This window comes from Lepidochelys kempii, chromosome 5 (assembly GCF_965140285.1).
Source record: "Lepidochelys kempii isolate rLepKem1 chromosome 5, rLepKem1.hap1, whole genome shotgun sequence".
Taxonomy (NCBI): domain Eukaryota; kingdom Metazoa; phylum Chordata; order Testudines; family Cheloniidae; genus Lepidochelys; species Lepidochelys kempii.
The window spans coordinates 116,826,066-116,846,988 of record NC_136384.1 but is presented as its reverse complement, the minus strand read 5'-3'; the positions used below and the strand labels follow the sequence as shown (position 1 = coordinate 116,846,988).

At 41.6% G+C, this 20,923-nt stretch overlaps 1 protein-coding gene across 3 annotated transcripts in view; it reads left to right on the top strand.

Moving 5' to 3' along the window:
• The window catches only part of LINGO2 (leucine rich repeat and Ig domain containing 2), a 766,946-nt gene extending 747,330 nt beyond the window's left edge, over nucleotides 1-19,616 (top strand). For 2 of the 3 annotated variants that reach the window (XM_073345577.2, XM_073345578.2), the window contains one exon: nucleotides 10,000-19,616. In XM_073345577.2, the coding sequence (XP_073201678.1) occupies nucleotides 10,036-11,856 (1,821 nt within the window). In that variant the 5' untranslated portion in view covers nucleotides 10,000-10,035 and the 3' untranslated portion in view covers nucleotides 11,857-19,616. Of the gene's footprint in view, nucleotides 1-523; nucleotides 606-2,146; nucleotides 2,221-9,999 lie in introns of those variants that run through there. The other variant, XM_073345576.2, reaches the window with a different exon arrangement.
• Nucleotides 19,617-20,923: the final 1,307 nt, after the last annotated feature.

The window sequence follows — 20,923 nt, the reverse complement described above, 5'->3', positions numbered from 1 at the left end:
TGCAAGGGGTACCAGTTTTCCGCAGCCACCTCAGTGATGGCTTTGTTTCCCATCTGAGCCATTAAGTGGCTTTAATTGTGTTTGGATTACCTGATCTCTTTCTGCAAAACCTATTAGGTGGTGACTGATGAGCTAAAGTATTCTTTCCCCCCACTCTGCCATCCCCATCATATAGGCCACAATTCTCTGCTGTCCTAACACTGTTGGGTTTAATGGAGTTATGCTAACAGAGAATGTGGCCCAGAATTCTTGGGCCAGAGAACTTTTGGGAACTCTGAAAAGGACTAAGAAATGTACTATATTGTACTGGTCCTTAGTAGGGTTACCAGATAGCAACTGTGCAAAAATGGGACCGTGGGTGAGGGGTAATAGGCGCCTATATAAGAAAAAGTCTCCAAAAAACAGGACTGTCCCTTTAAAAACGGGACATCTGGTCACCCTAGTCCTTAGTATTTTGAACAGCAAACAGATCTAATGTCGTATTTCCCATACCCTCTAATTCCTCCAGCAGTATGGAAACAGCACCCAACAGACACTCGACAGCTTTCTCCTTTGCCACACTCAGTAGGCTCTGCATGTGACAGTTCAAAGACAGAGAGCCCCTGGTGAGTTTATTCTTTGCCTTGACTGACAGGATTTCAACACAAGTTACAAACAGAACAGCTGCTAACATACTTATCCAGGTGGGGGGAGAGGGGGAAAGGCCCACACAACTGATGGGATTGTTTGTTGTTTTTTTCTTTTATTCTCCATGTAATTCAATTGTCCATATGCATGTGTTACCAGTTTCACTAGGTGTATTCACCTTCTCACTCCCATTTCAATGTTCAATACTGAGATGCTTTCATTACTGTTAAAATTCTTTCCTTAGCACTATAGGTAATTTTTAATTTGCCAAAACTTCCAGTGCCCTGAATTAAAATTGCCCTCCATACTAGGATTTAGATTTTGTTTTTTAGCAGTTTGCAAGCTGCGATGGTTATAAACCTTATAGTACACATGGTCCCAATCCACACATGCACCCCGGTAGAGTAGTGAAACCCTCCTAATGTGCATGTATTTTCCTACAGGCATATTTGGGTTAAAAGTTTCTGAAAACATTAACTCACTCATGCAAACACATCTGTTGACAGCCAATTGCCTAGATTCTCCTTAGACCAGACCCTCCAGCTGGCATTTGGAATAGAAACAGCATTAGGGATGCAAATGGTCAGTCTCTTGTTTTCCCAAGTTAAAGGGCAAACATCCATACTTATACATTTAGACCTCTCTGCATTTGATGATTGGTCATAGGATACAGCTATCCTACCTGAAGAAGAAGATGACAGGGATCCAGGGCATGGAAATAGAATCTTTCCTCGAGGGCCCACAGGGTAGTGATGAACACTTAGATGTCTACCACCAGACCTATCCCCTGTGGAGTATCATAGTGTTTTCCCTGGCCTATTCAATATTTACACACAGCTGCTGAGAAAAGTGTTCTCGGTTGCCAATGGTATGCCAATGGCATATCACTGTGTTGTTCACAACTGACAGCTACATTACTGTCACCCAGTTATCCCAGTGTCTAGATAAGGAAGAGCTGATTGGTGTTAAACACCAGCAAGATGGAGGTTATGGTGGTTGGCAGAGGAAAACACTTTGACAAGGTTGTCAAAACAGTGCTGTCTCTACCAGTCAAAACCATATGTCCACAAGGTTTCTTGACTCCTCACAGATCCAGGTCCCTCGTACAGCTTCACATGGAAGAAACATATTCCGTCATTCACAAAGGAATCTGCATCCCTTGCTTTCTGCTGATGACCTAGACTCTATCATACACACATTTGTCACTGCCCAACTGGAATATTACAGTGTGATTCAATTAACCTCAAAAGCAGTAGCTCTGAAAAATCTGCAGCTGATGCAGATTGCAGCAGCCCTCTTCAACAACTCAGGTACCAAGAGTACCTTGCCTAGAGTTCCACCCAACTTCCCTAAGATGATGCCAAATATCAAAATTCAAATTCTCTGGAGAATATAATCCTCTGTTTATTGTATGCGTTAATGCAAGTTTTCCTGTACCTAATATGTCCGGGAAGAGGGACCACCTCTTTCATGGAGGAAGAGAATAATTTTTCACTTTTTATTTTTATTTTCTACATAGATCTGATGACAGAAAGCCAACCTTCCCTTATTTTAAGCAGAGTGCTCAGCCCTCCTACTGGTCTGGTTTTTGAGGTAATTTCTTCAAATGGGGTTAATTAGTGCAGCTATGAGAGAACATAATATATAACTCTCACACAATCCTGGTGATTCCAGCTGTGCTTCCTAAAGTAGTAATAACTGATACATATATACTGAAAGAAAAATGAAAGGACTCTTAGCTGTTGTGTGTAATTTTAATTTTAATTGAAACATGGGACAGCTGCAAATGGTCTTATGATCAAGCCTGGTGGTGTTCAAGTCAAGATGAGGACACCTCTTCAATAAAGTTTTTCAACAAAATAAATAATCTGAAATAAATAATGTTAAAAACTTATAAGCATCGTTATCAATGTTCCAGTCTTTGGTAGACTTTACTTTTGCACAATGCTTAGTCTCCTGTTATAAGTAAGGCTACGTTTTAGTCACAGTCATGGACAGGTCACGGGCCGTAAACAGGTTTCAGAGTAATAGCCGTGTTAGTCTGTATTCGCAAAAAGAAAAGGAGTACTTGTGGCACCTTAGAGACTAACCAATTTATGTGAGCATAAGCTTTCGTGAGCTACAGCTCACTTCATCGATGAAGTGAGCTGTAGCTCACGAAAGCTTATGCTCAAATAAATTGGTTAGTCTCTAAGGTGCCACAAGTATTCCTTTTCTTTTTGGGCCGTAAACAAAAATTCACGGGCCCATGACCTGTCCATGACTTTTACTAAAAATACCTGCCCTGACTAAAACTTGGGCGGGGGGCTCTGGGGGAGGGGCAGTCCAGGGGCACCGCGGGTGCTGGGGATGTGGCCTGGGACCCCCCCCTCGTATTGGGAGGGGAGGTTGGCGGGGCTGGCAGGGTATTTCTACCCAGCTCCATATCTCTGCAGCTTCTAGGCAGCGGAGGCAGGGGCCAGGGCAGGAGCTCCGCTGCTCCCGCCACAAGTGCCAGCTCCCATTGGCCGGGAACCCCATCTCTGGTTATGCAAAAACCCAGTCTTTTGAAGCTATGCCCTGAAGAGTGGGCCATTGTTTGCTGATCACCTGTTACATGAGCCTACGATCAAAACCCCATGCTGTATAAAAGGAAAGACTGAACTAGTCATGGTGGTTCTGGTTCTTATTCTGAGACAGTTATGAACTTGTAGCCACGGGGAAAACCCAGTTGTGGGTTTAGAAGGTCTGACACCTACCAGAGCCTGAGACTGGAGCTGGGGTGACCTCTGGTAAGCTTTTTAACATGTGCATAGATTCTTTTATTGTTTTTAATGTTTTCTCTGCAATGCTTTCACCTTGCCTATAAAGAGCTGTGTCGTAACATATAACTGCAGGCCAGTATGCTGTTTATAGCCTCTGAAGAGAAAGCAATGCACAGACGCTGGCCTGTTTAGGCAGTCTAGCTTGCTGTGAATAGCACAGAGTAGGCAGGGAAACTGTGCAATCTGGATAAACCCTGGTCAGGAGAAAGAGAGACGTGGGTCTCTCTCCAAGAGAGGTGACAGTGAGGAGCTGGGAGTCTAGAGTGGGTATCCTTGATGAACCACAGAGGGAGAATACAGGTGGAGTTGCCCTGAACTGGCACATAGCCAAGTGAATAATTTGGATGAATTTCACTTTTTTTATCTGTTTCTGAATTGTCTGTGAACAGATTGTGAAATTCTCACATACACTGGATATTCAGTATTTCTTCAGCCCATAATTCTTTGCCTGCAAACAATTTCTGGGAATAGTTGCAACTTGCATTGTCTGTTAAATAGGTAGATTGCTTGGTATTGTCTCTGTCCCTTTATTGGATGACTCAGAGAATTAATCAGCACAGAGCAAACTTTGAATCTTACTTCACTTTTGAGGCCCTTTTATGACTCTGCCCCCCTCTCTACTTCTAATCCTGTCTCTTATTCTGTTGCTTCCTGTCCCCCTCCAATTTACCAAGCACGCCAAGCTTAAAAGCCCATTTGTCCACTTCTCCGACAAACTCTCTCTGCATTTTCTTCTTTGCTTCCCTTGTGCATGAACTACCCTCCCTAAATAATCCATAAAGTGACTACCTTATTCAAATCTTCAAATTATGTTGCTACTACAGCACTAATCATTTTAACATTAGAAATTGGGCTTTTTGTGGGTATTCAGCCTAACAGACTTTTTGTGCTGAAATGTTTGTGGAGAATGAACATCGGATTGTGAACATAATTGAATCAAAGCTTTCTTCCAAATTTGAATGAATTGCTAGAGAAATGTTTTGTGCAGTATTCTTACAGCTACTCACCTACTTCAGTAGGATGTTGTAAGGCTTAATACGTTGTTTGTAAAATGTCCTGATATCTTGGACGAAAGATGCTATAGAAGCACATATGGCTACTTCTTGTGTATTAATTATTGGATTGTATATTGATTACTACATAGACAGCAAGTGCTCTAATGGGAAATAACAGTCCACTTCCTTAGTTTAAGCATCATTGATTATAAAGCTCTGATGTACGTGAAGCCAGGAAAGGAGAAGATGATAAACTCCCTACAGAAATGAAGAAGAGTAATGGAGGAAGATGGGGGAGAGGGAAATAAAAATGATGACCCAAAGGTACCCATGTGCCACTGCTCTTACTTCAGTGAAACTCTGATTCAAGAAAGCATCCCTGTTCAGGACAGTATTCAAGCACATGCTGAAGTCATCCAGATAATGAGATTTCAGTACATGCCAAAATTAAGCACTTGCTTAAGTGTTTTCCTGATTCAGGGCCTGAGAGAGCAGGAAGCAAAGATAGGTCTTCCTTTCCCAGTGCACTATGTAAGACATTACATTCAAAAAACCCTACATTAAAAGAATGTTGAGGTTGTAAAGTCAAGCATTCCAAAGTTAGGAAATGCCAGAATTAGAACTGTGCAATCTTATGTCAACCCTCTTAGATGTATGCATTATGATACAGTCTTTAATTACATAATTACCCATCTGCTCCTACCCCCCACCACCTCTGCTCTTGTCCACTCCTGCCACCTGCTCCTGTCCGCACTCTCCCTCTATTATCCCCACTCTGGCTCCTGCAATCCGCTCTTACCTTCTCCTCCACCCCAATCCCTACACCTCTACTCCCCTCTCAGTCCCCTTGCTGTCAGCATCAGTGCTCAGTTGTCCCACAGCTGGGAGGACAAATTGCAGGGAAAATCTGGCTTCACACCTGCAGTCCAGAGATGGAGCATGCTCAGTTCAGCTAGACTCTTCAGAGAATTTAGCTGTCAAACTCCAACAATTTTCTACTGCGAATGTGCTAACTAAGATGTTTTGGAAGCTTATAATTTGGGCAGGTCCTTATGGGGATGGCAAAAGGCAGACCTTGACATTACAGTAACACACACCCCTGCCTAATTTCAAGTCCCCTCTCCAAGGAATCGAGGTGCTACTGCTTCCCTGCAAAATAGAATCTTTTTAACGGGGCAAAACAATGTATTTCCCCCTGATCTTCTTCTCAGAAATGGCTGATCTATTTTAGTTGAAACAATCCAAAAATATTCCGCCTGAGACAGACACCCAGCACAGAAAATGTCATCCCAGATGGTTAGTTTATCAAACATAGAAACAACTGAAAACAGGGACTTACAACAGCAAGCGTTAGTGACCTTACCTATAGGCCACACTGCCAGCTCTGCCTATAACACGGTTATCCCTGATTTTCCTGTTTGGCTGTGGGTTCAACACTACCAAGTACTTATGGCTTTGAATACAAGCATGCTTAGCCACTGGCTGAATTTGGTCTTTAGTCTTTTACTGGCTCTGGGTACATGCTGACACTGTGTAATGATGTAGAGTCAGACTGGACAAGGAATAGCCAGATCAAAGAGGAGTACGAGCAGCAGCACAATAGCTATTAGGCATCAAGGCTAGATAAATTATTCCTATTTAAAGGTGAAATTCACTGCAGTATAGAGGGTCTGTGCAAATCCCAAACAATCTTACACAGTTTGTTAAGTGGTACATAGGATTTTGTGCAAGATTTCTGCACTGGGTTGATTTTCACGCTAAAGACTTAAGAAATACAGGTATACTCACTCTGGTCAAACACTTACATGTAGTCAGAACTGAGAGTCAAAGCTGCAGGATTTTGAACAAGTGATTTGCATTTCAAAGGTCTGGAATAAATACCAACTAAAAGAGGTCTCAAGTGTTTTGGGTGAGATCAAACAGAACTATTAACTAATGACTTAAAACAAGCTTTGTTAATTGTTAATCAGTCATCTGAACCCTGGGTAAGGTCATATGTTGAAACAGGATATGGGCCAAAGGTAACCTGATTCTTAACAATGGATTTAAAAGGCACAGTCAGAGAGCGAGAAATGAAAGAAGGGGAAGTTTGTTAATTTTTACTCTTCAGTAAGGAATAATATCCTGAAATGTGTCATTCTGTAATAAAAACAAAAAAACACTAAAAACATGGGAGACCAAAATTCAAATATGGCTGATCCAGATCTGGCATTTGGATGCTTAAATTGGCACTCAGGCAGACAAATAAGTGCCAATTTCAGTATTCCGCTCTGGGATGTTGATGCCCTGTTAGGTAACTATATCTGAAAGCTGAGTCCTTTGTCAGCTAATAAAACAAACATCACAGAAGTGTAAAGAGAAATGAGCCACCATTAAATGTATAGTCACCTGCAGAAGAGTCATTTTGTGGAAGAGAACTTATTGAATGCATAATATTAATTCATACAGTCAAAGAAAACTTCAGTGGATGTGGGGTGATTGGATGAGAAACTGAAATTTCTGTAACCATTGCTTTAATGCATTCAAGGCTGCCCGTATGATTCATTCATGCAATGCCTACTAGTAATTACAAAAAACAACCTTCTGTTTCTCTTTCCTGTGGTTCACACTGTTTGTTTGTTTCGTGTTTCTCTTTATTAGATTATAACAACCAGATTATGGTCTAAGTTTATTTGGTTCTGCCTCAGTGTACGAGGCTGGGCCTGATTACTTCTCTAGATCCATACAAGGCCTTCATTTCTATGATTCTATAACCTTTTCATGTTTCACTAGAATGGTGAGCAGAAACCCAGACCCTACAGCAATGGACATAATATCAGAGCCCAAAGAGAAGAGAGAAAGAACTGTTGGTGTTAACAGATAGACTGACCACAAATTATTATTATTTAACACACTGTCTAATGTAGGCAAGGCAGTGTACACTTCTAACGTGCTAGCTGCTCAAATGGAACCCTAGGGACAAACCTGCTAGGGATGTTAGCTAGCATATTCTGAAAACACGCCTTTAAATCCTAATCAAGTCAAACTTTAAGTGTGCATTTATGCTAAGGAAAAGAGTGTGTTCTTACCTCCTCTTGACTAACACATAGTACCCAATGCGAGATAAAATCTTAGTGAAGACGAGAAACTGTAGTGCCTTCACATGTTAACAGGTTGAGGTAAACACTAAGGGGGAGCCTAGTGGAACCCACTAACACATGTGAAAACTACAAACTGCCTCATCTTCCTGAGGATTTTCCTCCTGCTAGTTATCCATGTGTTAGATTACGTGAGGTCAGAGCACACTTTTTTTTCCTAATGAAGGCTAGGCCTAAAATGGTGTCATTTGCGCACACACAGGAGCTGGAAGGGAAGGGAGTCTCCACAAAAATAACTAACAGGAGGGAAAAGGTGTGATGAATGGGGTTGAACAGCCTGGGCAGATAGAATTTTAAAGTGTCCCCTCTATTCTATCCTTTCAGCTTTTATTCACATTTTCTTCTGGGCTGTTGGCATGTGAATCAAATCAATTTTACTCCTTTAGACTCCCCTACTACTTCCTAACATATAATTTACACCATCTTAAACCTCAGCTCTGAATCTCAAACACACATGAATTAATGCACACAAATTTTCCAATGCACATGCATGCACATACACAAAAGTGATTACAAACACCACTTCCCTTTCTTGATTCAGACATGGTGGAGAAATCCTTTTATCACTTTTTATTCTCCTCAACAGCAGCTTCTATGCTTCTTAGAAGTTTTAGTTACCAGGTAGCATGGATGTCTGCAGAGAAACATTTCATACTTTTGCCAACTGACATAAGCACTCCGGGGGTTCTTGTCTTCCACTGAACCTATTTACTTTATGCTTCCTACATAGGTGAATAAGATGGAAAATGAATTCCCTGCACACCAGAAGTGTCTGTACGAAAGTGCTAACCACACAGACGGAGTTAAAAATGTAATGATCAGAGTGACTGAAAGCTCCTTTGATCAGAATTCTGTGGAAAGACCCAAATCACAGAGGCCAATAGATTTTCAGTCTTAACTTAGTTCATAATGAAGTGAAGTTTATCTTGGAAAACCTTTGTCACAGTTGGACATAACCAGTAATCTTTACTCACAAGACTTCTACTGAAGGGGGAAACTAAATGAATCTCAGCAGTTTGTCCTTCCAGGACAAGGTTGAAATGTACTTTTATAGGTAGTGTAACAAAGTATGGTCTTCATCCTAGTCCCCAGGCAACATCACAAAACCACCACACAATTTGCTGTACATTATCACTCTCTGACTAGGAGAAGCACTGGAGTGGAATAGGGAGGCCATGTAGGTCAAAACTAAGGTGCACTCACAGAGTTATGAGAGGAAGCTTGCACTGTCCCTGCTTGCAGTGTGCCTAGCTCTGGAAACTGTTATTAGTCATTCACTGTCATGAGAATTAAGAACACCTGTTTTCTTATTTTTTGTATGGAATCAAGTCATAGAGATGCTCTGTTGAGTAGCCACCTGATAGAAGGACCCACCTTTTTGGTAGCTGCCCCTTTAAAATACAGCTTCACGGGATAGTAATTAAATGTAATAGAAGGCATCCTTTGTTAAGCTACCCTCAATTTTAATCTGCAGGTGGGAGTAAATAAATCTAATAGACACTATGGCTGCCAAGCAATCTATTGTCCCTATCTTGAATGTGTTTTATTAAAAACAAAACAATTCTTTCTTTTTTTATTTTTTTTTTTGCTGCTGCTCCTCTCTCCCCATCACAATTAACTTACATATTTAAGAATGAAAAAGGTACTTTGTAAACAATGCCCTTTGCAATAGCTGTCATCTCAATGGGGCCGAGAAATTAATAAAACCTCTTTGTGAAGCTAAAGCAACGTTTCAGCAAGAATTGATTTGTTCTTAATTGAAGTGCTAATCAGAGATTCACCAGTTCTATTATTTGTCTATCGTGCACCAGTTCCATATAGGTGTGTGTGTGTGTGTGTATATATATATATATATATGCACCAGTTCCATCATCCATATATATAGAGAGTGTGTATCAATCTGTATATCACTATAATGTGTACAATAAATGCTAATAGGAATTCTTCTCTTGCTAGGAAACTCTCTTTTCTATACAAATGAAGTGAATGCAACTTAAGGTTCACAGTTAAAATATTGAAACAGGAAAGACAAAAGTTTTAATATCACATCATTGAGTCCCAGTGCTGCATACATTTTGTAAGCGTGATTCACTTTATTGCTAGACCTGTTAGCATAGAGTGTCTGATTTAGCAGCAGCACCGTCATGCAGAGACTCAAATGGGAAAAAAATATCCCCGTCACTGCATCCAGTAGGAAAAACTGCTGCATGATGTATCTGAAATCTGGGGGCAGAATGCCAAATGAACGGATTCTTAGACATGTCCCTTGACTTGTAATGGAAATATGTTTTCCTTTTGTCTCCATTTGCTATGGCTTTTGTTGTGGTTTTGAATGGAAATCTATGAGACTGCTCTGAAATGGATGCCAGAAATCTGGTTAAAACAGTATTTAGCTACTAACTTAACTTCTCCCCCTTTTCTTCACTCTTCTGCCAGGCTCGTGACCGAGGAGTAAACAACATCGGTGGAGTCATGCTTCACACGGCCATATCATGCTGGCAGCCATTCCTAGGTCTGGCTGTGCTGCTCGTTTTCATGGGGTCCACCATAGGCTGCCCAGCCCGCTGTGAGTGCTCAGCGCAGAACAAGTCTGTCAGCTGTCACAGGAGGCGCCTGATCTCCATCCCTGAGGGTATCCCCATCGAGACCAAAATCCTGGATCTAAGCAAGAACCGGCTGAAGAGCGTCAACCCTGAGGAATTCACATCCTACCCGCTGCTCGAGGAGATAGACCTCAGTGACAATATTGTTGCCAATGTAGAGCCTGGAGCCTTTAACAATCTTTTCAACTTGCGCTCTCTGAGACTGAAAGGAAACCGTCTAAAGCTAGTCCCGCTAGGGGTATTCACAGGGTTGTCAAACTTAACCAAGCTTGATATAAGTGAAAACAAGATTGTCATTTTGCTGGACTACATGTTTCAGGATCTGCATAACCTAAAGTCCCTTGAGGTTGGGGACAATGATTTGGTTTATATATCCCACAGGGCCTTCAGTGGACTGCTTAGCCTGGAGCAGCTCACCCTGGAGAAATGCAACCTAACAGCTGTACCAACAGAAGCCCTTTCCCACCTTCACAACCTCATCAGTCTGCATCTGAGACATCTCAACATTAACCTTTTGCCTGTGTATGCCTTTAAGAGATTGTTTCGCCTAAAAGACCTGGAGATCAACTATTGGCCTTTACTGGACATGATGCCTGCCAATAGCCTGTATGGTCTCAACCTCACTTCTCTCTCAGTCACCAACACCAACCTGTCTGCAATACCTTATTCTGCTCTTAAACACCTGGTTTACCTGACACACCTAAACCTCTCCTTCAACCCCATAAGCACCATTGAGGCAGGCATGTTTGCAGACTTAGTGCGTCTGCAGGAATTGCACATGGTGGGGGCCCAGTTACGTACCATTGAACCACATGCTTTCCAAGGGCTCCGGTTCTTGCGTGTACTTAATGTGTCCCAAAACCTGTTAGAAACGCTAGAAGAGAATGTATTCCATTCCCCCCAAACTCTTGAGATCCTCTGCATTAACAATAACCCCCTGGCTTGTGATTGCCGCCTCCTTTGGCTATTACAAAGGCAGCCTATCTTACAGTTTGGTAGTCAGCAGCCTATGTGTGCCGGCCCAGACAGCGTCAGAGAGAAGCTGTTCCAAGACTTTCACAGCACCGCCCTTTCCTTTTATTTCACCTGCAAGAAGCCCAAGATACGAGACAAGAAACTGCAGTACCTGGTAGTGGAGGAAGGACAGACAGTGCAGCTGATGTGCAATGCCGATGGGGACCCTCAACCCACCATCTCCTGGGTGACGCCACGACGGAGGCTGATCACAACTAAATCAAATGGAAGAGCCACGGTGCTGGGAGATGGCATGCTGGAGATCCGATTTGCTCAAGATCAAGACACTGGACTCTACATTTGTATTGCAAGTAACGCAGCTGGGAATGACACATACTCAGCCTCCCTTACGGTAAAAGGATTCACTTCGGACCGTTTCCTTTACGCCAATAGGACCCCTATGTATATGACAGACTCCAATGACACCAGTTCCAATGGAACCAGTGTGAACACCTTCTCTCTGGACCTTAAGACAATACTGGTGTCCACAGCCATGGGCTGTTTCACATTCCTTGGAGTTGTTTTATTTTGTTTCCTACTTCTTTTTGTGTGGAGCCGAGGGAAAGGCAAGCACAAAACCAGCATTGACCTTGAGTATGTCCCCCGCAAAAACAACGGTGCTGTAGTTGAAGGGGAGGTTGCTGGACCACGGAGGTTCAATATGAAAATGATTTGATGGTATACTGCTAGCAGTGGTTTTTCTGTGGCATTATAACCAGTTAAACAAGCCTGGCATGTGGAATTGCTAGGCGGAGGCAGCTTAATGCAGCTGTCACTGTGTCAAATGGTTATGTGGAAATGGAAAGACTATTTGGAGTTGTAAAGTAGAGCCTCCTAACCTTGAGGCATGTGTGTCAGGGCCTTTCAAATAGTTGGTAAATGGTACTAATTGTTTGCATTGCAAATATTGGCATTCTGGGGATCTCAGTAATGAACGGTTGGCTCATGTTCATGGACAGTTGTTCAACATTTTCTAGCACTACAAAAAAGAAAAAGAAAGGGAAAAAACCCTACAGTGTAGGATTTACATATTAAAAAAGACACATTTGTCTAAAACATACTCTACAGTGAAATTTGTATCTATAGATCTCATTTGTTAAAGCCTTGCATCATACCTTATAGTTGGTTCAACACCACAAAGAAATTGATCTTATCTTTTTTTAATATACATATATACTGTGTACATTTTAAAGCAATATGAATGAGAGGCTGTGCTTTGAGATATCCACCGAGACTGACCCAAGTGTGATGTCACTCCTCCCCTTAACTACAGTCAAACCTAAAATTAGACCTCTGTAGTTACTGATGAGACAACACAAGATACTTTTGTTCTCATGTAGAAGACCAGAGAGACATAGCTTAGGGCACAAATGTCCTGCTCTGTTGATCTTCTCTTCATATAAATAAAAGGCATGTGCCTAGTTTTGATACAGAATGGAATATTTTTTATATCTGTGATATCACACTGGACCAGTTTACTGTAACAAAGCCCTGGTTCTCACCCAGGAGAGCACCACCTACTAGGCGTAACAGACCTATAAATGAGATAAATTATACTTTGAAAAAAGAGATCTGTTTTTGTCACCCCTTGGTTTTAATTTCCAAGCCATTCTTAAAATGTTAATGTGTACTGGGGGGAAAGGAAAGAAGGTAATGCATTCTGTGTACTCCTAGGAACATATGGTCACCTTAATATTTGCGGGAGTGAATTAAAATGTATAAAAGCTCTGTTGATAGGAATGAACTCTTCTCCAATGCCAATAAACCAGAGGTATCCATGCATAATAAGAGGATCATGCTCCTAAAGAAATGTTTAAAACATGATAGCCTCCAAAAGGCCAAAGTACTGCCAATTATAATGAACTTCTAGCCACTGTCAATCTCATCCCATCTATTAATAAATAACATATAAACACAAAAGCTAATTTCCATTAACAGATTACTTCAATCTGCCATTTTAATAATTGTATTGTCTTGGTTTTTTTAGGGACAATGGCCCAGAGCATGAGGTGGCAATCTGTTGGGTTTTTTTCATTTGTTTGTTTATGTGGAGGGGAAAAGGCAAGAGGAACACTGGTTATCTTTATATATGTGTTTGTTTTATTCCTCTAAAGATCATGCAAAAAGGGCTTGGAACTGTAATGTCAACTCATTGTACTGTTGGTATCAAAAAGATATTTCAGAGTACTAGTATTTTCCAACTCTTGGTGGGAGGGGGTAGTGTTTAACCACCTTGTAATGTCCTGATAAATATGAGCCATAGATTAATTTATTTAAATGTTTGGTTGGCAATTATGTATGATTTATAAATTATTTGGAACAACTTTGAGTAAGAATAATAATCAATGTGTTTAACTAGAATGAGCATAAAATCAACCTAGGGTAAACTGTTCAAAAGTGCCTATGTGACTTGGGAGCCTAAGTCTCATTTTGAAAATTTGACATGGACACTTCAGAGCATGAATCAGATTGACTGACTCTGATTGGGACTTAGCCACTTTTGAAAAAGTTACCCATGTTCTTTGCTGAGATTTTCACAGCAGAGCTATGGGATTTAGACACAGTTCTTCTGTTGCTATAAATAAGGAGGGGTGTTTAACTCCCCTAGGCTACAGTCTGTCCAGGCAGATCCCTGATTCAGAATGCAGGATCAGGACCTAGACTGCATTGAAAATCTCAACCTGTTGTTTTGAGTGGTTGATCTCCATTTAAATCATTGCTACATTTCATGTAGTTGAGGACAAAGGGGGTGTTCCCTTTTTTTATGCACCACATTAGATTACTGGGGATTTATATGGTGGGGAATAATCCTTTTGTCCTTTGAAATTCTATGGAATTTTAATGAAATGAAGTGATTCCTGAATAAACACGTGACAACAGAGAGATTGTTTTTGCTGATCAAACAGCAGAGCCACTGAAACGCTATTGTACGTTTATATGGATAGTAAAATAAATAAATAAATGAGGGGGAAAAAATGGCTGAATTATCAATTGGAGACATTTCCATTTGCCTTTCCCTTGTAATTATCATTTATCCATTAGCAATCCATTTCCCCTGTAGTGATGATGACCTGATTTAACTCTGACAATAAAATCAAAGTTTTGAGCAAAAGTGCTGCTGAATTCTGGTTTAGGTGGTTGGTACATATCCAAGTGGATGGCTTTTTTGTTTGTTTGTTTATTTTAAATTACACAAAAAAAGGAAAAAGAAAGTGATGGGAAAATCAGGAAGAGCTGTATTCATAGAAACTAATCTAGAATGTATTGTATTTTCAAGTTTAACTACTACCCCATTGCTGAACCCTTCCCTTTCCCTCTTCTTCCCCACCCCACCTGGAAACAGTATCTCAGAAGTAATGAAATAGTTATTGTGCTGTTAGGATATCTGATTGGTACTGGAACTGGCAACTTAAATGAAAAATGATGTGGGTAGTAAAATCCATAACTATGCAGGCCTTGCCGAGACTTAGTCCATAGGACTACACACAGCAAGAGATAGAGGATGGTAGTACGTTCTGGGCTTTGTTGTCTGAACACCGCTGTTTGCTCATGGCCTGATTCTATTTCCTGTGCATTCGGTAGTACACTACTCCTTTAGACAGCCCCATTTATTTCACTGGGACTTTGCAAAGAGTAAGATACCACTTAACATGAGTAAAGATGGCAGAATAGGGCACCAATCATTTTATCCCCGTTTTGTTTTTTGGCTTCCCATAAACCTGATCCTATACTTCTTGGGCATCTGCCCTTGACTTCACTGAGTGAGCAAAGAATGCAGGTTCTGACTCTAGGTAAGCACTTCGCTGCTCTGTTTGCAAACATATGGGAGCAGTGACCAGAGGAGTATTTATTCTGCCCCTTATGCACGTCCAATCTATGTAAATTTGGACCAGTTGCTCACCTTCCTTTGAAAGCAGAGAGTGAAAGCAGCTTCCTTGACTGCAGGCCAGTTTAGTTTCAGAGGAATTAAACTGAGTTTATTGGGACTGCTGCTGCTGCTCAGGGTCTACCCTAGTGTATCCCCATGCATGACTGGGGCCTGCCAGTGAATGAAAGTGAGCACAAATTGAACCCTTAGCCCTAGCTTTTACTTGTCTTTTGTCTACCTCGAAAGAGTTGGTTGTAAGGACTTACAGACGTACAAATGCAAGTGGCATCCCATGGTGATTAAAGCACCAGAACTGTGAGCTGCAGCCATGCAGTCCATGGGTTTTGAAAGGAAGAAGTTGGAAGAGTTGAGAGCAGCAGAAGTCCCAGGGGGCGAATGCATCAGAGGGACTGAAGAAAGGAGGCTCATCACTCACCCCACTTCTAAAATCTGTAAGACCCAGACTGCATCTCCCAAACGAACTAATCCCCCTGCTTTGACAAGCGAAGGTCACATTGTGCTCCTGCCTTGTAATCTACAGTGTGCATGAATACTGTGACTCCCCAGAACTGCATTAAAAAGGAATGTGGAGCAATATCAAAAGGAAATAGTCACCAGGTGATATTAGAACAGCATGACACTAGGGTCAGGATGAAGAGCAACCAGCACCCAAGTACACTGACATGTCTAGACTTTCAGCTACCCTGTGTGATACGGTGTACAAACCCCACATTGGGCCCGAAGCAGTTAAAGGACAGGTAGCCTCACCTCTGCAGACCTGCAGAGCATACTCCAGCTGGAGCGAAAGCTTAAAAGGGAGCAACTCAGCTCAGAAGGGGAAGAAGACAGACTTACTTTGAGGTCTTCTGGACAAGGGTGCCTCAGAAGTATCCCTGTGTGGAAGAGGGCTGTATGCTGAGCTCGGTTAGGGCTGAAGGTTTAGTTGACTGTTCTTTTGTTATCGATATGGGACTTGGAGCTGTGAGGAGAGAGAGATGGTAGGAAGTGCCCCAGGGAGGACAACTCTGAGGGCACTCCAGGGTGCTGGAGACTGCTGACTGTCACAGGGCCCTGGGTCGCAGCCCAGTGGGGTGAGAGGGCCCAGGCTCCCCTGCCAACTGCCCCTGCTGCCTGGGAGCATAAGCACATTCCAGTCTCACTCCCCCTCTGATACAAAGAGGTCAAGGATGCTACAAACTGAAGGTGAAGCTAAACCTATCCTTTGGTGAGGAACTGGACTGAAAGGCCTTCCTGCTGAGAGGCTATATGGGTGTGCTACCCGCTAGACTACCTGGTCCCCTGAGAGCTCTATGACACCCTACAATACATTTTTTGTTCTGGCCTTACTCTTCGGCCAGGCAACATCCACTGCCAACATTCTCCCACCCATCAACTCAGCTGGACTCACCGAGTTTCCTCCCATCCAGATAGCTCAGCCTTCCTGAACAGACTATCCTTGTTCTATATTCTGCTTGCAGATGTCAATAGCTGGCAATCTTTTCAGAAACCATTATTGAAATAAGGCAGGCAATTAGGAGCTGTTAGAGGGGTGGTGGTGCAATATGGTGTGTTAGGTGTGGGGGCATTTGAGGCTGTCTCTAAAGATTTCCCTCTATTACATGACCCAAAATATACATTTTCTTTCCCATATATTGCATCATGACATGGATCTGCAAGTGATAACATCACCATGCAGAAAGATATGAAATCACACCCTCAACATTGTGAAATTACATAGAAATCCAGTTATGGGAGACACTCTAAACACTCATCATTATTATTGCACATTATTGATAAAACAGGAGCACCCAGAAGCCCTAGTAAGGATAGCCACCAGCTGTGCTAGGCACTCTATACACTGATATATACGTGTTCTCTGTCCTGAAGAGCTCATATTCTGAAAAGACAGATAACACTTATTAACTGGGGAAAATGCCAACACACACAATTTATGTACAAATATATGTTCCCCCATAGTGAGCTTAGCCATCATTTGCTGCAGATTTTGGGCTTGTTTCAGTGAAGCAGTCTAACATGTGGATGCTCCTCCAAACCCAACCACCAGGTCTCACAAAAGGGTACCTCCAGCTACCCTTGGCTTCCCCATCTGTTGTTGTCATCTTGAGGAATTCATGTTTGCCAGCACCCCTTCCATTGTGATTGGGAGGAGGCCAGTAGTCCTGCACTCCACTCTGGAATCTTCAAGGCATGCCTCTTCCTCCCGTAACCCTCACTGTGGTGAATCCACTTGTTCCATCTTTCTGCTAATGGTAATTATTTCCTCTTTCTTTACTCCAATCCTTCCATGGTATCACTCCCTTTCTTTTGTGATGTCTTTCCAGCCTATGGGGTGGCAATTGTGGCTCTTCTCCACTTCCTCTTCCTGCTGCCTCCTCTCTCTTCTTACCAGCTCAGCTGAGGAGTGAGTGAGGTGGGTAAAGGTCACCAGCTCCAATCCTTCCCTCTGGGTCTTAATTCTTTATCTCCTAAAACCAGCACCTGGGCAGTAGCAAGAAGTTTAGTGCACTACACACAGCTGTTTTGCTGTAATGCAGCATCTGGCCAAACACTGGATCCCATGGCCTGTATCCCCAAGATTCAAGGATAGTCCTCCCCTGCTCTGCGAGAGCCTGTGGTGAGATAGACTTAAGAAAGAAATAACTGAAAAGCCATTTATTTCATCCAATAGTTAAGAGAAGATGAATTGTTGCTGGTGCTGGGTTAAAAGTTAAATAACCGCCATGGGGAATAACAAACTATGTGATAGATCAACCGATCATTGGGCTGGTTGCTGGAGAGTCACTGAGGAGAATGGGTGAGATTTTTCAAAGCCATATAAGCAATTTGGATGCCCAGCTCCCATTAAATGTAATAGGACTTGTGCATCCAAATCCTTTAAGCAGTTATAAAAATCTCAGTCGGTTGCAACCATTTGTCTTTCTTCTAGCTCTTCACACATGCACCCTTCACATGACTTTGACCCCAACTACAGATTTGGAGGAGTTTCATTGAGTATTTGGGACCTAGAGCTCCAAGTAGAATCTTATGATGTGTGAACCTCGCCCAAGAACTAGGTTTGAATTAACTTTCCCTGCCAATGAAACCAGCCAAGTTTTGCACAGTTCTTCTTGCTACTGAGATAATCACATGCCGACAGCAATCCATAGGTTGAATGATTCTGATTTTTTCCCCTTTTACTAGAAGCAGGTGCTTTGATAGAATGTCAGCCTGAAATAGAAATCTTTATTTATAGCATGAACAGAATGAGAAAAGCACTGGAATAGTCAAGAAAATGTTCCATTTTATTTTATTTTTAAGGAAAACTTTGTCCCTAATCTGCAAAATAGAAGACAACAGATGAGCAGATTTTCATCTTGTAACTTGCTAATTGACATTTTATTCTAACTGGTGGCAAAATGTCTGTATCCAATGAGCAAAGGTGTTAGAGCAAAAGAACTGAAGCCAGACTTATCTCAATTAGGCTGGTGTAAATCACGAGTAACTCCAATCATTATAATGGTGGCCTTCCTGGTTTACATTGGTAAAGCTGATATTGGAATCTGGCCCTTTGTTTTCTATACTAAGAGAGCTAGCATGAAAAACATGCAGAATGTATGTTTTATTTATTTTTCACTTCATTGGCATACCTTCTGTTCAGATTGCTTTAATAGTTACCATTGCTGGCTGAGCAGGAGATGAATATTCAGATTTGCAATAAATAAATAAACACAACAGACCCAAACTAACAAGCTGTACATTGCTATGTGCAGTAATAGCAAATCAGCTGCCACATAAACTCATGTATAAACCCAGAATTTTAAGCTAAAATTTCAAGTTAACTGTTGGGGAGGGGTAAGTTTATACATGGGATAATGCAGCATTATTTCGGAAAGCAAATTATTATTTAATAACAAATACATTTATATTGTGGTAGTTAATAGCGGCCAGCAAGATGGGGCACCCACTGTGCTAGGCACTATACAAATGTAGTAAATGACTGCCCCTGCTCCAAAAGAATTTACAATCTAAAACTGTCTTATATGCAAGTATATGATAACAAGTCTTTCATTGTTTAGGGTGGGGTTGCCATAGCATATAAATATTATAATATTGTCACACATACTGAAATCCATCTGCAAACATCTGTAGTTCATATGTATATGTTTGTGTGTGCAAAAATAAGTTATATTTGATTTAGTTTTTTAAACTTGTGATTTTTTTAAAATGTGATTTAACTTTTTAAATGTGATTTTTAAAAGGTGATGAGGTAAAGCAGAAAAACAGTTGTGTTGTATTTTATTTTAAATTTATATGGTCATAATTACGGATGGAAAATGAAACAGCCCTGTTGTTATGATCTATGAAGCAGATGGCAACTTGGGTTTGTCTGAAAGCTTGTTTCAAAATATTGCTAATGCTAATGACAAAGAGCTTTGTTTCTCATGAGAACTGTCCTGAATGTCATTTTTTGTTTCATTTTGTTTTGTTCTTAGGGCTTATGTCACAGTGTGTATCATACATAGCCAAAATAACCAATCCTAAATAAATAATTCCATGGACTTGTAAAACTTACTGAGAAAACTGAAGAAAGTTTACACTTCCATCATAACTGTTTGCTTTCTTCCAGGGGGTAATGAAATGTAACCAAGCAAAGAAAAATTGTAGTCTACTCACATTGAGTCCTGAAGTCCTTAGTCAAAACTCTAAATGAAGGCTAAGAAAAGTGTGACGAACAACATAATGCATTTAAAGTGGATCTTGATAAGTTTACGAATGGGATTATTTGACGAGGTTGTCTCCGATAGCAGGGGACTGGACTTAGAATGGGAAGGGACTATCTGGATCACTATGATCCTATCACTATCATCTGCTATAGGTTATTGGGGGGCTTGAACCTATGACCTTTTGAACTAAAAGTATGAGCCTGTCCTGCTTGAGGTAAAGGACTAAAACTCCCAAGCTGGTAAGTGTAATAGACCCTTTAACCTCTAATGTGCACCAGTCACTAGTGGGAGACCAAGTCCCACGATGTGGCATATGGGATATAAAGAACTTCACAATACAGCCCCAATATCAGGAAGATGTCCTCATTATGAGTTCTCTGGCTGTGGGATAGTCATCCCGGGGGAGTAGGGGAAACTCTTTTTCTTGTGTCATTTAGAACTTCACCAGATAAAGCACTCAAGAACATGAAAGAGCAGGGAGATGGATTGTATGATCTAGCAGGATTTTTCCATCTCTCATTTGTTTCTATTATTCTATATTTTTTTAAAAAAGCATTCTGCCACAAATCACTAAAGTAAGCTAACTGGTCGGGGTTCACATAATGTTAGACAACAAAGTGAAGGATATTTATCTGCCTGCAGGATAAATATCTGAATTCTTATGTTGCTGATGGCATAATTCAGCCATCAGCACAGGACTTCATTGCTTTTGAGTTCTGTTTCCCAGCTAGCCACATCTTAAAGCTCCCAGGCATGGGAAAAACAAGATGGACAAGTCACATCCCCAGGATAGGTATGGAGAGGGGGGATTTCCATGTACAAAGTTCAACCCTCCATCCCTACCTCACATAGTGCCCTCTGCAGCGTCAAGGGCAAGCAGCAATTAAGCCCATGATGGGAAGAGGCAGGCAGGAATCCTGCACACCAGCCCCATAGAGATTACAGCGGGAAGGTAAGACAGCCACAGACTGTTATTGCCTTTTCTATGGAGCCTTCTGTGCTGAGGAATCTCCTCCTTAAAGGTGGGTCCTAGGAGAAGCCCTAGAACCATGACTCCAATGGAAACACATTGCCAGGAGGTAGGGTGACTCTACTGGGATTTGAAAGCGATCCCAAATTCTATTCCTTCTGAGGTTGGCAAGCTCTGCCAC